The 16,259-nt window shown below is 36.1% G+C and overlaps 2 protein-coding genes across 3 annotated transcripts in view; one reads left to right on the forward strand and one right to left on the reverse strand.

Moving 5' to 3' along the window:
• The first annotated feature begins 347 nt into the window (after positions 1-347).
• LOC107757608 (ubiquitin-conjugating enzyme E2 K-like) lies at positions 348-5,720 on the forward strand. Its single transcript, XM_016575135.1, has 5 exons — positions 348-453; positions 2,083-2,165; positions 2,309-2,408; positions 2,495-2,623; positions 4,042-5,720. The coding sequence occupies exons 1-5, from the start codon at positions 391-393 to the stop codon at positions 4,114-4,116; spliced, it is 450 nt and encodes a 149-aa protein (XP_016430621.1). The 5' UTR covers positions 348-390; the 3' UTR covers positions 4,117-5,720.
• The window catches only part of LOC107757607 (sister chromatid cohesion protein PDS5 homolog A-like), a 32,789-nt gene continuing 22,145 nt past the window's right edge, over positions 5,616-16,259 (reverse strand). For both annotated transcript variants that reach the window (XM_016575133.1, XM_016575134.1), the window contains exons 27-33: positions 13,525-13,657; positions 12,706-12,825; positions 12,556-12,624; positions 11,603-11,754; positions 11,357-11,441; positions 9,996-10,333; positions 5,616-6,512 (exon numbers count right to left, since the gene is read on the reverse strand). In XM_016575133.1, coding sequence (XP_016430619.1) covers positions 6,509-6,512; positions 9,996-10,333; positions 11,357-11,441; positions 11,603-11,754; positions 12,556-12,624; positions 12,706-12,825; positions 13,525-13,657 — 901 coding nt within the window. In that variant the 3' untranslated portion in view covers positions 5,616-6,508. The remainder of the gene's footprint in view (positions 6,513-9,995; positions 10,334-11,356; positions 11,442-11,602; positions 11,755-12,555; positions 12,625-12,705; positions 12,826-13,524; positions 13,658-16,259) is intronic.

The following is a 16,259-nucleotide window of genomic DNA, read 5'->3' on the forward strand; positions in this document are numbered from 1 at the left end:
TGGGGTCTGTACGATTTTTTTTATTGTTATCGAAATAATTTTTTTTAATGGTCACCAACCTGCATTTATTTGATCAAAAACACAGTAAAAACAGAAATACTGTGAAATATTTTTAGAATTTAACATTATATTTCTAGTTTATATACTTAGTTACATTAGTAACTCATTTTGCACTACATGCTTAATGCTTTTTATATATTATTATTATTACTATTATTCTTTTTCTTTCTGTTAATACATATGTGCACTATTTGTAAGCAGTCCAGCTGCAATTGCTTTGGCAATACAAATGTATAATTTTTGTCATGCCAATAAAGCACTCTTAAATTGAAAATTGAAATTAAGAGAGAGCGAGAGAGAGAGAGAGAGAGAGAGAGAGAGAGATCAGCCATGGCAAATATCGCTGTGCAGAGGATCAAGCGAGAGTTCAAAGAAGTGCTGAAAAGCGAAGAGGTTTGCAAAACGTTACTTTACTGTGTTTTTGTGCCCGTCGAGAGCAAACAAGAGGACTTTTGGGACAAACATCCAGAAGCCAGTCGGCTAGCTTAGCCCGCTAAGCTAATGTTAGCACGAGCTGTCATATGATGGCCTGTAGAGACGGAAGTCATACAACCGACAAATGTGCTTCCTTTAATGTTTTGAGACGAAATTCTTGACCGAAATGTGAAAACCATTTATGGACACTTCAAGATTTTTGACTTGCACTCGCCGTTCTTTAGCCGGGAAGCTAACTTGCTATTTGACATAGCTAGCTTCACTAGCGCTTCTTTATTGTGTTGTTATAATATTAGCACTCGTGTTTGTCGCCTATTAACTTATGTTTCTTTTTTAAAATACTGGTTTACCTGTCGTGTTTGATGTGTTAGTGTCAGTTAGCAGCACTGCTAGGCTGTTTAAGTAGTTTTCTGTAGTGTGGATGTTTCAAAACCCATTGAGCTGCCTACCTAGACAGCATGTTTTGGAATCGTAGGCACCTTTCATGCTGTCTACCTAGGCTGCTCATTGTCTCACAATTTAACTGGTCACTTCTTTGTTCTGGGCAGCTGAAGAAACCACATCGTTTCTTGCTTTTGTCCTGATCCCAGTTATATCAGATGCACAAAAGCTAACTGGGCTGACAATCTCCCCCCCCTCTTGTTTCTATTTTTGTTCTGTTTTATAACAGACAAGTAAAAATCAAATAAAAGTAGATCTGGTGGATTTTTTTACAGAACATTGCATAGTGTATGATGGCCACAGACTTCTTTAGCTTCAAACATGAGATGTTTTGAACCGTTTCGCAACGAGGCACATGTTTGTGCGTGAATTTGTCGTGTTTGTAACAACTCGAACGTCTGGTAGTGTGTGATTCTCAGTTCTTCAGTGTACTGTGAGGCCTAGGTTTTCTCTGTTATCCCTTTACAAAGGTTGGCAAGTGTATGACGCCTAGTGTTTTCAAATCTGTTCAGTTGTGTAGTGCATTCCAGCTTTAACTTAACCAGCACTTGACGTAATTAACATTTTCTATGGCAGCCGAACCTAATCATGCAACAACTACTGGTTAACATTATCTAAAAATACCTGCTAGTATGTTCTAAATTTGGCTGTGAACACAGAAATAACAACAGAAACGTATGATAAACTAACTATAATAATGAAATTATTTACCAATGAAAAGTTGACTAAAGGGGGAATTTTTTTTATATCAGGGTAATAATTCAAGCTCATTTGTGACCCTGGAGCACAAAACCAGTCATAAGGGTCAGTTTTTCTAAATTGAGATTTATACATCATCTGAAAGCTGAATAAATAAGCTTTCCATTGATGTATGGTTTGTTAGGATAGGACAATATTTGGCCGAGATACAACTATTTGAAAATCTGGAATAATATACCCCAGCGACTTCAGACTGCTTTTGTGCTGCAGGCTCACAAACTTGTTTCATACAAGAGTTTAATTTCATTTTAATTCAACTCCCCCTCAATTCAAGCTCTGTGTGCGCTGATAAATCATGTGCAATAAAGCAAATACGATCAATTATGATTTAATGTTGACTTGATTTGAAAGATCAAAAGTTAATCTTTTAATCTTAATCTTTTTCAGGTGCGGTTTATTACTAAGATCTGGCATCCCAATATAAGTTCAGTTACCGGGGCGATATGTTTGGACATTTTAAAAGACCAGTGGTGAGTGCTGATAATTAACGAGCATGACAAGTGTAGTCTGTTGTCATCAAGCAAAGAACGCATTTCTTTGGCCATATGCTGTTCTTGTATGTGTTCCCTTTCTTCATTTTCTTGCTTATTCTGTCTTCACCTCCTGTGCACAGGGCCGCTGCTATGACTCTGCGAACAGTTCTGCTCTCACTACAGGCTCTTTTAGCTGCAGCAGAGCCAGATGATCCTCAAGACGCTGTGGTAGCCAATCAGGTACACGCTTCTGTCTGAATGAGAACATGCCAGAAACAAAGCATCGCCACACTTTCAGTCACTGTTGTTGTTGTTGTTCTTTGCAGTACAAGCAGAATCCAGACATGTTCAAACAAACCGCTCGTCTCTGGTCTCACGTTTACGCTGGTGCACCCGTGTCCAGTCCTGAGTACACGCGCAAAATAGACAAACTCTGTGCTATGGGCTTTGACAAAGTAAGTAGTGAAAGTGGACGGCTGATCGTATGGTTAAAAATCCAGATGCAGGGGTTGGCAACCTTAGGGACGCCTTCAGCACATTACCTGAACACTGTCTGTGAGGTGTTAAGCTTGTCGTATGTGATCCTTAATGTTCTGTACAATGACGGTGGCTTGTGAATAGCACATTTTATCAGCCACTTTTGTTTTTTCAATTCAAATGCATGAAATCTATTCAATAGCTGTAATATCAATGCATTGTCATGCCATTAAAAACAACTCAAAAACAAGAAATTCTAAACTGTTGAAAACGTAGGGCGCAAACTTGCATTCGGTTTTCTTTTGTCTGTTTGTTTTCAAATGACTCTAAAATCTAAATCAAATGATACTTTAGTCATTTTGTGTCTTTTTTTGTTTACAAACCAACACATTTTTGTTTAAGGGTAATCAGATGTCGTACAGGTCGCCTGCCACTGTGGCAAAATTACCAGCCACTTCCCAAAAGCAACAGCATTTGACTGATGGTGGGTGTTCATTTTTCACCCTGGTGCAAGATGCATTTTTAGGTCATCACCACATGACATCAAAGTTGTAAACTAGTACACCTATTATACATTACAAAAAATCTAATAAAAATGACACTTCATGTCAAAAAGGTTGCCGACCCTTCGACTAGTGTCTGTAAGACGGTCATTTACTCACTCGTGTATTACACGGTGAAATGGAAACCATATATTTCGGTAAATGTTTTCACATTGTTATTCACATTCGAAAATACACGACAGTTCAGAAGTTTGGGGTTGGTAAGATGTTCGTAAAAGAAGTCTCTTCTACTCACCAAGGCTGCATTTTTTTCATCAAAAATAGTTAAAACGGTAATAGTGAAAAATTATTACAATTTAAAATAACTTAATTTTCAGTTGCAGCCTTCATGATCTTTTATGCTGATTTGCTGCTCAAATAACTTATTATCGGTATTGAAAACTGTATTTTTGTGGAAACTTCAGGATTCTTTCATAAATGGGAATTAAAATGAACAGCGTTTGTTTGATATAAAAATCTTTTGTAACATAATAGATGCATTTACCGTCAATTTAATGCATCATTGCAGAATTAAAAGTATTTGTTCCTTGAAAAATAAAATAAAATTACTGACCCCAAACCTTTGAACGGTAGTATGTTGACAGAAAATATGCAAAATATTATTTTGTAGGCACTATTGGAAAGAGAGTGAAATTTGGCATTTATTAAACATTTGATTCATTTCAGTTTAGTTGACTTGTGGAGTAGCACTTTGTGCTGATTAATGGAGCTGTATTGAATGAGCAAAAGACGGCTGTTATTCAAGTTTTCAGTATGATATTGTTCAGTGAACTGTTCGTGTCATCTTTACTGTTGCTTAGAAATGTTCCATTCTGTCTTTGTCTCTCTAACAGAATGCAGTAATAGTAGCCTTGTCCTCAAAATCATGGGACGTGGAGACCGCGACAGAGCTGCTACTAAGCAACTGATCATCTAGTTCTCTTTATCAGGCCATGTTTTCCTCAAACTCTCCTGCTTCGTGACCCATCGCTCCCACACGTGCATCACCCGTCTCGGTTTGTGTTCAGAATGAATGTTTGGGGAAGAGGCAGCACTGAATCATCTTCTGTCCGTCTTAACAAATCTTCACGTCCCTTGTCTTGTCTTTTTCCCCCTTAAATTTTTTTTTTGCCTTGCTAGAATCATTTTCCTTCTTAAATTTAGGCTGTCACTTACTTTTTAAAGAAACCCAACAAAGACGAAGCCTCCGTCACTGTCATTTCATGCTAAAAAAAAACACCTGCGTCTGTGAAACAATGTCAGTATATGTAAATTAGTATATTTAAGGTTGTGTACATTTAAAAGGCAAAATAGCAGGAATGTTTTTTTTTTGGTATACCATAAAAATACGGTTTGGGATATGTGTATTTGAATGGGATATTTAGCATATAAAAACAAAAATCTGAGATTAATAATACCCCCTTCTATTTGATGCTCTCTTACAATGAACAAATGTGTTTTTATTTGCTCATTTGATTATTTTAAGGTTTCTTTCGGCTTTCCTCTGCACTAATCTGTCTGTGTAGTAGTTGATATGGCCAGATGACATGGTGTTATTTTGTGAGCGCAGACAAACTTACTGGGTGAAGTGCTACATATTTTTTTTTTTTAACAAAAGGAAGATTGGCGTTTCTCACTTTTCCCTCTTTTTGAAAAGGTGTGGGATTGATGGTCACAAACCCTTTCTTTTTCTTTTCAAGGCAGCTGTAAGGTTTGCAACTTGATAATGGACCGATACACCTCGAGTTGCCTAATTTTTTTAGTTTTTTGAAGAATGTATTGTATGAAACAACTTGCATTGAAGTGTAAACATTTTGTACATTTACAGATGAGAAAGTTTAGACATGAGAGTTTCTGTTCTCTTATAACGATTGGCTTTTTTGTGGAACAATCAATACGGTTCAGTTTGGCATTGGTGCAGAACTTTAAAAGGGTCTCCGAGTGTGAGGTGGGCTGCGTTTCTTATCATACCAAAATTGTATTCAGATTTCCATTCACAGGATACAGATATAAATTCGTATTTCCCCCATAACCAATGTTGGAAGCATGAATCGAACAGCTAGAGTTTTTTTAGTCTACAACGATGCTTCAGAGCAAACAGGCCAAGCACGAGTACTGCCACACAATGCTTTGTGAGCCTGTTTTTACCTAGTGTTCTCTTCTTTTCTTACATGGGTGAATTGTTAAGTGTCTATTCTCCCTTTGCTAACATTCCCATATAGAATCTGTTTTCAAAATGCCCCCACGTTCACAGCTAGTTGCTTTCGAACACCACCTTCCTCATGTACATACAGCCAAGTTTTTTGGGGGGATAAAGTACTGTTCATCTCTAGAATGCACCATCGATGGCTGGATTTATATTTTGTATGAAAATCAAAAATGAAACCAAAAACAAAAAGACTGTCTTCCTGTAGTGATCACCTTGTTCAATATATTGCACGAAGAAGTGAATTAAAGGACAAAAACTTCTGTCAAAGGAGAAATGCAGGTCACGGGCTCTGGCTTTAGTCACTTTAAGCTTCTTTACAAAACACGACAGAAAAAAAACCTACTCGAGCCGTACAAGCATGGTTATTTATTGTGAAACTGTCATATTCTTTTGAATTAAAAAAAGTGAAAAATTTAAACTTGTGTTATCCGTGAATCTCTGTTCTGCCGCTGGTACGACATCTCAAGTGAACGCATGTTTATCACTTGGGAAAAAATGAAACCGAACAGCTTTTTCTATTTAAATGTGAAGCAATTTGAACATTTATAACTCAATGTTTCTCAATATAAAAAACTAATTCCACGTAGCAAATACAGGGAGTCCCTTGTAAAAGTGTGAGGAACTCATGCTCATCCATCCAACAGAATAAATAGAATTACTAATCAGAGTCTTGTAGTCTTGGCACTTTATAGAGTTCAACTAATTGAATACAGAACTTGAGCCTCAATGAATCCTTGCAACCAAAGAAATCGGAGGACAATATTTCAATTTAATAGAGGATTAAAAGAAGAGAGGGAGTTAAAACAGTAAAAAATTCTTTCCAGGTATTTAATAAGCAACCTTAGAGTAGATTAAAACAGATTTTTTTTCTTTCAAATGTTTGTTTTTAAAAATGGCTTGGGACAGAGAGGCAACAAGAACAATTTCAACACAAAAGAAAAAACGAATGAAGAGAAACAGGTCTGTGTTTCTACATACAAGTTTGAACATCTGAATCTAAAGAATCCTCGTTCGTCTTGAGGTGTGAGCTAATGACAGTTCAGGTTCATGAAGAGCGTTTGATGTCTCGATCCTTTACTGCCTGACCGTCCTTGTCTTCACGCACCGACGCTTTACCTGAAACCAGAAGACAATATATAAATCAATCAATCTACATTATAGATTGAGACCAGGTCTGGTGGAATTCTGCAGTAAATTTTTAAATATTTAAATTTATTCTCGCGAAAAATGTAGAAAGAGCAAAGACGACACCTTGAAAAAAAAAAAAAATCGTCAGTTTTTAACCTAAATGTCATTCCAAAACCAGTGTACCATTTTTATTTTTACATTTGACAATTTTTTTCTGTGAAACATAAAAGGAGAAATTGAGAAAAAATGGGGTCAGTAGGATTCAAATAAATTAATGAAGCAAATATCAGCAACAGCAAGGATGCAATAAATTGATCAAAAGTGACAAGAACAAAAGATTTCCATTTCAATTGTATCATGGTTTATTATAAAAAATGTTTTAATCAGCACAACCAGTGACAAATGTTTTTTGAGCACTGAATCATTCTAGAATGATTTCTGAAGGATCATGTGACACTGAAGACTGGTGAAAACTCAGCTTGGCCATCACAGGAATAAATTACATTTTAAAACATTAAAATAGAAAACAGTTCCTATAAATCGTAAAAGGGCTGTCAATCAATTACAATTTTTTATCTTATTTTATTATCTAATTTTATTGCTCTCGCTGCTCGTATGACATTAACTACATCATTTGATATAAATATGAGACAAAAACTCATACAGACATTTTTTGCCCCAATATCTTGAATTTTAGGGGCATTTATGGACTACATTCATGCAGTGAGTTGTTGCCCTGCAACAGTCAACTGTTTGAAATGTAAGATGACAGACATGTCTGGGGCGGAGCCAGTGCGTTAAAATATTTTAATCGCGTTATTTTTTCGCAACTAATTAAGTTAACGTGTTAAATTGACAGCCCTAAAAAAAAAATCACAATATTCCTATTTTTACTGTATTTTTGATTTTTACTCTAACTCAGACTGAGCATGACACTTAAATTTTTTTAATTTTTTTTTAATCTTACTGACCCCAATTTTTTCTATACAAAATATGTGCCGAGCTTCTAAAAGAATTCTAAAACAACCACCATAAAATTAGTGCAAAAACTATATTTCAAGCCTACTCAGGTCGCTGGATAGCTTTGTGTGAGGAACAGACTGAAGTCAGTGATTCACTGATAAATCACCATATTATCAGTGGGCAACGACATGTTTTAGACTGTCGCATGACATCAGAAGAATATAAAACACAAGTCAACATAAAGGTTAAGTGAGTGATTTTCATTTTCAGGTGAACTGTTCCTTTAAGCTAAAAGCTACAACAAATGTTAACTGCTTCAGAGCTGAAGGATACAGCATGAGCTTGCTCTCTCTCAGACACTCACTGACGGCTCGCCCTGCTCTGCTGCATGGGTGGATTCTCTCTGTTTGGGACCTGCTGCACCCCTGAGCCACCTGTCAAGGGCTTCTTCTTCTTCCTGCTGCTCCTGTAGCTGTGTGAGCCAGAGTACATACTCTGGGCTGGACTCGACTTCTCTCTCTGTCTCCCCTTCACTTTCATATGTCTTCTGAGACGCCTGCTGATCTCGCTGTGCTACCCTCACTGATCTTGGACGACAGAAACACCTGCCTCAACTTCACATAAAAGACTTCAATATCAGCTCAAGACGACAAAGTTACAGCCTGTTCACGGTATGTGGTGTACAAGGTTCTATCAAAAATTATTCCCATTGAGGCAAATTAAATGCAAATGCGAGTCATTCTCTAAAAAAGATTTGCATGCAATAAATGTGAAACGCACTCTGGCCGTTGATGTGCTCAATGAAAAAATTGTTTGACAAAGATGGGTGTGTTTATCATTTACGGGGCCACAAGCAAAGTCCATGCAAATTCACATACATTAACAAAATAAAATTTATACTATAATAAAAATGCAATAAATGTCACTCTCCTTGAATGGCAAAAAATAGCAGGATACAGTTATACACCACCGTGTCAAATTCAGGGTCGGCCTCTTCAGATCACCAAGACTGCATTTATTTAATCAAAAATACAGTAAAAACTGTTAATTGCAGTTTTCTATTTTCATGCATTTTAGAAATATTTCTTTCTATTTAAGAAACATTTAGTGTTCACAATCAAAGTTGTACTGCTTTTTAGTATTAAAGTAGTAAATTGCATTACACTTTTTCAGGAGTCTTTGATTAAAGTTCAAAAGAACAGCATTCATTTGAAACCAAATTTTCATTAGAATTTAGAATTTTTATAAAAATGCAAAAGTCTGTAATGTAATGCATACTTGCTGAATAAAAGCACTAATTTCTTTAAAAAAAAAAAAAAAAACTTTTCCTGACCCCAAACTTTTGAATGGCAGTGTATAACAAAGTGTAATGAAAATTATAGTGTCCTGTGAGTAACAGGCTGCTAATAATAATAGTTATTTTGTTATATACTAAAAATTATAATTATGCTAATAACTATAATTATATACTACTAAATAATCATTCCTCTTAGCATGGTTGGAACGCTGTTTTGACCAGGGCCATTTTATAGCAGCATATCTCTAACTCTATAGTCTATACTCTAAAAAAAAAAACACCACCCAACAATTAAATATTACAGGTTTTGAGTTCTTTTTAGCACATGGGAAAACAAATCAGAACTGTAGTTTTTAGAACTGGTGTGAAGGCATTCATTGAAATGCAGTGTCAAATTCAGGGTCGGCCTCTTCAGATCACCAAGACTGCATTTATTTAATCAAAAATACAGTAAAAACTGTTAATTGCAGTTTTCTATTTTCATGCATTTTAGAAATATTTCTTTCTATTTAAGAAACATTTAGTGTTCACAATCAAAGTTGTACTGCTTTTTAGTATTAAAGTAGTAAATTGCATTACACTTTTTCAGGAGTCTTTGATTAAAGTTCAAAAGAACAGCATTCATTTGAAACCAAATTTTCATTAGAATTTAGAATTTTTATAAAAATGCAAAAGTCTGTAATGTAATGCATACTTGCTGAATAAAAGCACTAATTTCTTAAAAAAAAAAAAAAAAACTTTTCCTGACCCCAAACTTTTGAATGGCAGTGTATAACAAAGTGTAATGAAAATTATAGTGTCCTGTGAGTAACAGGCTGCTAATAATAATAGTTATTTTGTTATATACTAAAAATTATAATTATGCTAATAACTATAATTATATACTACTAAATAATCATTCCTCTTAGCATGGTTGGAACGCTGTTTTGACCAGGGCCATTTTATAGCAGCATATCTCTAACTCTATAGTCTATACTCTAAAAAAAAAAACACCACCCAACAATTAAATATTACAGGTTTTGAGTTCTTTTTAGCATATGGGAAAACAAATCAGAACTGTAGTTTTTAGAACTGGTGTGAAGGCATTCATTGAAATGCAGTGTCCCTAGGCCCTACTAGTAACTTATAGTGACAGATTCATTTCCAATTAAACTACAATTGATTGATATCATACTATGCATACCATACGGGAAAGTCTTGCACTCAGTTACCTTTGCAGGTCAATCTGTCTCTGTGGCGTCGCTCTTTTCGGTTCTGCTTCTTTCTGCTGTTTTGGTGTCTTGACACCGATTGGATCAGCTGAGGCTGTGCTGTCGGGATCCTGAGCAGGTGCTGCTCTCTTCCGGCCCCGTCCGACCCCTCCTCCTGTCGTAGCTCCAGCCTCTTTATCCGGTGTGGCCACGCCTGCAGCGTTTTTCGGGGGTCGACCGCGTCGGGGTTTATTGGCAGGGGGCTGTGACCCTGCCGAGGGGTTTGAAGACACGCTGTTCTCCGTGCCGTCACTTGCAGGAGCAGCACGCTTCTTCCCACTGGGCTGAGCTGCCTCCTCCTAAAAGAGAGCAAAAACACTGAATGACACCGTTGTGAACGTGCAGCATTTTTAGTGTTCACATAGGGCTGGACGATACGGCCAAAAAAATTATCACAATCATTTTTTTCATATCAGTCGATATCGATAATTATCACGATAAATGTCAAATCTTTATTTCTTTCAAGCTTAAAGCCAGATTTTTGCTCCAAAGTGAAAGTTGTAGAAACCAGACCATTAATTTTCCTTAACAAAATAAATATCTACTGTAAATGCAGAAACTAAGAAATACATTTTTCTATGTCCTAATGAGTGATGTTGCTTCAAATCAAGAAACAGGTTTGGGTTGCCTGATAATATTAATAATAACATCACTTTTTAGACTCTTAGAAATGCACGTTTGATAGTAGCTTGAGTTAGGATGCAGAGGTAAATTTTTGTTCATTATCAAAATTAGTAACATCTGTAAAAATTGTAGCAACCTCAGTTTTGTGGTTACATTTATTCAGACCAAGGTTTTTTATTTTTTTTTTATTTTTATTAAGCATTGGTCTCCCATAGCATACATTTAAATCACGATAGACACAGTTAAAACCACACATATAGCACCTCAGTACCATGGTAAAAATATAACTATATGGTAAATGATGGCGATGTGTAGATTGAAAAGCCTTCTGACTGTCTCGTTGCACACAGTGTTTCTCCTGTTTTGCTTTAAACTAGTTTAAATCACTGAGTCATTTGTGTTCACCGCTGAATTCAAGCACTGGATCTCACAGCGCTGCTTAATGCTCGCGTGACCGAGTAAACACATCTGCTCTAGTGAGCTCGCACCGCGCAGTTTGAACTTTGATCCGAGTGGATAAACGGTCCGTGTGGTGCGATTCAATTGAGTCGCGCTGTTTCGTTCCGCTTTTGGCGGATAAACATTATATTGAACATTTATCAAACTCTTCATATCGTTTTATCTTGGAAAATTATTACGCGATAATTATCGTTATTGAATTATCGCCCTGCCCTATGTTCACATGAGATATATCTGACCTTCTTTACACTTCCTGCTTTTGTGATGACTGGATTCTCTTCATTCTCCCTCGCCCCCGTCTCTGAGGCCTCAGAACTCACATCCCTTCATGAAAAATAAGAGGAACAAATTAGGGCTGCAACAATGCTTTATGACAAAACTAAATCCATTATGACGATTACAAAAATAAGTCAATTTGTGTGGAACACTGGATAAAGTCCACATCACACTGAAAGAAAAGTAAAGAAATTCTGAAAAGCAGTAACCTGCTCTTATTTGTCGCAGGCGAGTTGGGTTGAGAGTTGGTGCTTGCATTGCTTCCCGTGTCAGAGGTGGTGGTTTTAATGTACGGTCGGCGAACTGCTACCGTTAAAGGTTTGTTCACTGCCCCCAGCACGCCTGTCTGCTTTGGTGGTTGCTGAAATATATTAATAAGTATGTGTGATGTATATTTCCAACAAAAAAATATTGATATGTCATCGATTCCAGCGTGCAAAATAACTTCCAACACTTTGACATTGAACACACTCTCAACTTTTTTTGTGTGCTGAACCTAAAATATACTTATTTGGAGATTATAAAGTCATGTTCTAAACTTTTAATGTCATAAAAAAATTGCAATCACTAATTCTGTAAATTATTACACCACTCTTCAAAGGTTTGGGGTGGGTAAGATTTTTTAAAATGTTTTTGAAAGTCTGCTCACCAAGGCTGCATTTATTTGATCAATAATACAGTAAAGAGTCATATTCTGAATTACATTAAAATATAAATTATTTTTAATTGTAATATTTTAAAATGTAATTTATTTCTGTGAATTTTCAGCATCATTACTCCAGTCTTTAGTGTCACATGATCCTTCAGAAATCATTCTAATGCTGCTCAAGAAACATTTCTGATTATCAGTGTTATACATATACTGTATATAGCTCTATTCGCATTAAATTGATCAAAAGTGACAGTAAGGGCTTTTATATTGTTATAAAAGATTACAAAGAAATTATGTTCTTACTGACCCTATTTCTTTGTTTTATATATTTAATTTTATTTAAATTATACATTTTTATATTTAATTTGGAACTGGCCTTCTACTACAAACTGTACTATCTTTTAAATTGCAGAAAATATATAGCAGCTAAACTATACTCATCATTTTTTGAAATTCATCAGGTCATCAGGGTTATTATTCACGTAAAGTCGCAGAGGTGACAAAACCTACCTGGATTTTCCCTGTCTGCAGAACTAATTTTGCTTCTGGTGACAGATATTCCTTATCATTGATAAAATCCTGTAGAGAGGGACAGACAGAATGAGTTTGATAGTAAGGTCACATGAAAGTGTCACTGTGGACAGTCAGAGTGGTTGTTACCTTATCAGGTGGAGTAAAGAAATTGCTAGGCAGCACAGGATCTTTCGGGGAGTCCAGATGACATGAAGTGCTCTTGTTCGCGATCACAAATAATGCCACATCACACACAATGTAAAGTTTCTGTAAACACATGAAAATAGAGTAAAGCACACTGGAATTCACAAATATGTAAACAATATGCATAACAGGTTAATGGTGACCAGTGCTGGGTAGTAACTAATCTGGATTGCGTAATCAGTTTCCAAAAATTAAGTACTTGCATTATTACATTTTAAAAAGCTCATAATCAGATTACAGTTACTTTTTTATGGATTACATGATTGCATATTATTCACACAATGGCAGTAAATCATTCATAATTTATTAATTCTCCCTATTTCTTAATTTCAAAAAATCCTTTTGTGTCACACCATTTAGCTTTGACTATATTCACAAATGTCATGTAAATAAATGTGCAAACCATCCTCCTGAATTTGAGGGAAAATAGCTCCTCTCTAGCAATTAGACCATGTTTGAAACAAATAATGATGCAAGTTAATAAACATGGTGATGTATAGCTGTTAAACACTGTCGCCATCATATCATCATATCAAGTGATAAAAATATTTAAAACCTGGCAGACTTTCGGCGTGTAATTTTGTTTTTGTGTTTATTGATGAAATAACAAGTGTTGTTAAATAACAAGTGAAAAAAAAAGTAGTCAGAATACATTACCTAACATGAGTAACCTAGATTATGCTATTAACTACAGTTTTCATCATGTAATCTGTAACAGACTACAATCTGTAAGTAATCTACCCAGCTTTGATGGAGACAAACCTCGTTTGCCTTTGGGTCGTCTGGGGCCTGAACATCTTTTGTTTGTTTGATGTTCTCTACCATCTTCCTCAGGAACGAGTGACTGTTATTCTCATTCTTTGTCATCAACACCTCCAGCATGAACCACAAGCACCTGGGGAAAAAAAATCACCCGAATTAGTTTTCATTTGAAAACATAAGAACCTTGGTGTCTGCGTCAACTCACTCTGAGCAGAAATGAAAAGACAAGGTTCAGTATAGACCATTTCAAAGACGTAAACAATAACAAAGGCGATGGAACGCTACTGCGCATGTCTGGTCCTGAAGCATTTCCGGTAGCGCAATTTTTAAATCTCAGATCTGTCAAAACAATCGTGTACTTTTTAAGTCTAGCGAAAACGCAACAGTTGCGGTATTTAAAAAAAAAATTTTAATAAATGGTGATTGTAATTACCCTTTAAATATGACTGAGGCGCAAACTTACAAAGAACATTCAAAAGTAGTTTCCGGACGGCTCTGATTGATGCTGCGTGTGTGTACACAAGAGATGGCGGTAAATGCATATCGCAGTCTATATGCAATTAACTCCTTAGCGGAAAGGCTGGGATAATTTGTTCGCACAATAGATGACATCAGTCTTATGTTTGGTTAAACTGAAGCAAGACAAACAAGTGTCACTTACGTATAGGGCTGTGCGATTAATCGAAACAGTCATAAAATCGCGATTTCTAAATCGCTTTATAGCACGATTTTCCGCACCCCTGACCTCAGTATGCTATCCAAACCAATCAGAATGCAGCGCGCCTAAATGGAGCACAAGAACAGAACAGACCGGGCGGGCATACAAACGTAACGCCAGGTTCACACACTCCATCTGTGGTGCGTATTTTTTCCACGCCCATGTTAACGGATCAGAGCGTTCACACTGCACGCGATTGCGGTCCGGCAGTCATGCTGCGATCGTTTCCGCACGGAGTCTATTTCTGCTGTGCTGCACGTGCTGAATTAAAGTGGCAGCGCATTATTCGCGGTAAAAATTAACATGGATTGACATGGAAATTTTGTAATTACAATATAAATGCATATAATTAAAGTCTACTGTTTCACAGTCAACACATGGCTTTTTGGCTAGATTTAAAACAAGGAAAAGTGCACTTTTAGATAAGCAAGGCAATAATAGATGGCACTCGTGGTGGTAGTTAAACAAAGTTATATTTATTGAGTTTAAACGTGAATATGTCTATGAAAGATTGTATTACTGTACTGTGATAAAAGAGAATCACAATGCTGAAAAAGCATTTTCAGAAACAACGTTTGGATTTGAAATCAATATAATGGATAAATGTTGTGTTTGTGGTAAACAGCCGCGGATCAGGAGCGGACTGCAAACGCGTCCTGTGCGAAAGCTAAATGAGTCCGTGCTGCTTCTGCTCCGCATACACATACTGTATACGCACTGCAGACGGAGTACGTGTGAACTTGGTGCAACAAATCTAGTTCAACATCTGAGGCAACGCCACAAAGAGCTCTATGACCAATGCATGGCAAAAAAAAAAAAAATCCCTGGACACGGGATTTTTTTTCTTTTTCTGCCATATGTCTATTCTAGAGACATTTTGTTACACCTTCACTTAGTGATTATTTTGCCTTATGTCTGTTCCAGAGTCATGTTACAGCTTTTTGATAAAGCTCTAATTGGTTTTCTTTTGGAAATATGTTTCAAATTCACACTGAATGCAATAATGACTGTAAAGCACGTCTGTGTGTCAAAATCTTGATTAAAATCGAAATCGCAAAATTGATCAAAGAAATCACGATAGGGTTTTTTTTTTTCATATCGCACAGCCCGACTTACGTACTTATCATGGTTTGTCACCAAGATGTCCGGGGAGGTTTTTAATGGACATTTCACTTGCATTGCTGGGTCAGTCTGTATATCTGTAAATATTGTACAGCGCTTTTCACAATACATACCGTTTCACTGCAGCTTTACAGAACATGCATGTATATTACAACGCTAAATGAATGCTAGGATACTAATCAATAAATGCCATTATTACTGATTTCATTCGTTTTAAAATGTGTGCTTAGTTTGGACAAGTTTGTTGCTGTGGAACAGTGCGAGAAAGCATTTGAATGCTCTATCTGAGCCATCATGTGGTCACAAATAAACAAGCTGAATGCAATTCAATGCTGGCTTCCGTGTTTTGCATAAACCTGTATTAGTTTTTTTTAAGATAAAAGTATAGCCTACATGCAGATTAATAAATGCGCACACACACTACATACAGTATATATGTGGGTATGTTTTTTTTTATGCACATTTACTGTAAACGCTCATACACATACAGAAGTACTGGTCAAAAGTGTGGGCACTATTACTATTTTTAATGTTTTTGAAAGAATTCTCCTATGCTCATCAAGCCTCCTTTAATTGATCAAATATACAGACAAAAACAGTAATATTGTGAAATATGATTACAATTTAAAATAATGGTTTCCTATTTTATCCCACCTAATCCCACTGGTCACAATTTAAAAAAATAATTATTGATATTTCAAAGGATTACTAATGACACATCATTTGGATATTTTCATGTCGGAGAAAAATTTGGGATTAAACCGGTTAATATGCTTTAAAATGTAATTTATTTCTGTGATCAAAGCTGAATTTTCAGCATCATTACTCCAGTCTTCAGTGTCACATGATCTTCAGAAATCATTCTAATATGCTGATTTATTATCAATGTTGGAAA

Source organism: Sinocyclocheilus rhinocerous, unplaced genomic scaffold (genome assembly GCF_001515625.1).
Source record: "Sinocyclocheilus rhinocerous isolate Xijiao unplaced genomic scaffold, SAMN03320098_v1.1 scaffold323, whole genome shotgun sequence".
In the NCBI taxonomy this organism is placed as follows: domain Eukaryota; kingdom Metazoa; phylum Chordata; class Actinopteri; order Cypriniformes; family Cyprinidae; genus Sinocyclocheilus; species Sinocyclocheilus rhinocerous.

Bases quoted from the DNA above. Each gene is read 5' to 3' on its own strand.
- LOC107757608 (XM_016575135.1), top strand. From the start codon at position 391: ATGGCAAATATCGCTGTGCAGAGGATCAAGCGAGAGTTCAAAGAAGTG. The intron at 2,166-2,308 runs GTGAGTGCTGAT...TCCTGTGCACAG, and splicing joins GACATTTTAAAAGACCAGTG to GGCCGCTGCTATGACTCTGC. The intron at 2,409-2,494 runs GTACACGCTTCT...TGTTCTTTGCAG, and splicing joins ACGCTGTGGTAGCCAATCAG to TACAAGCAGAATCCAGACAT.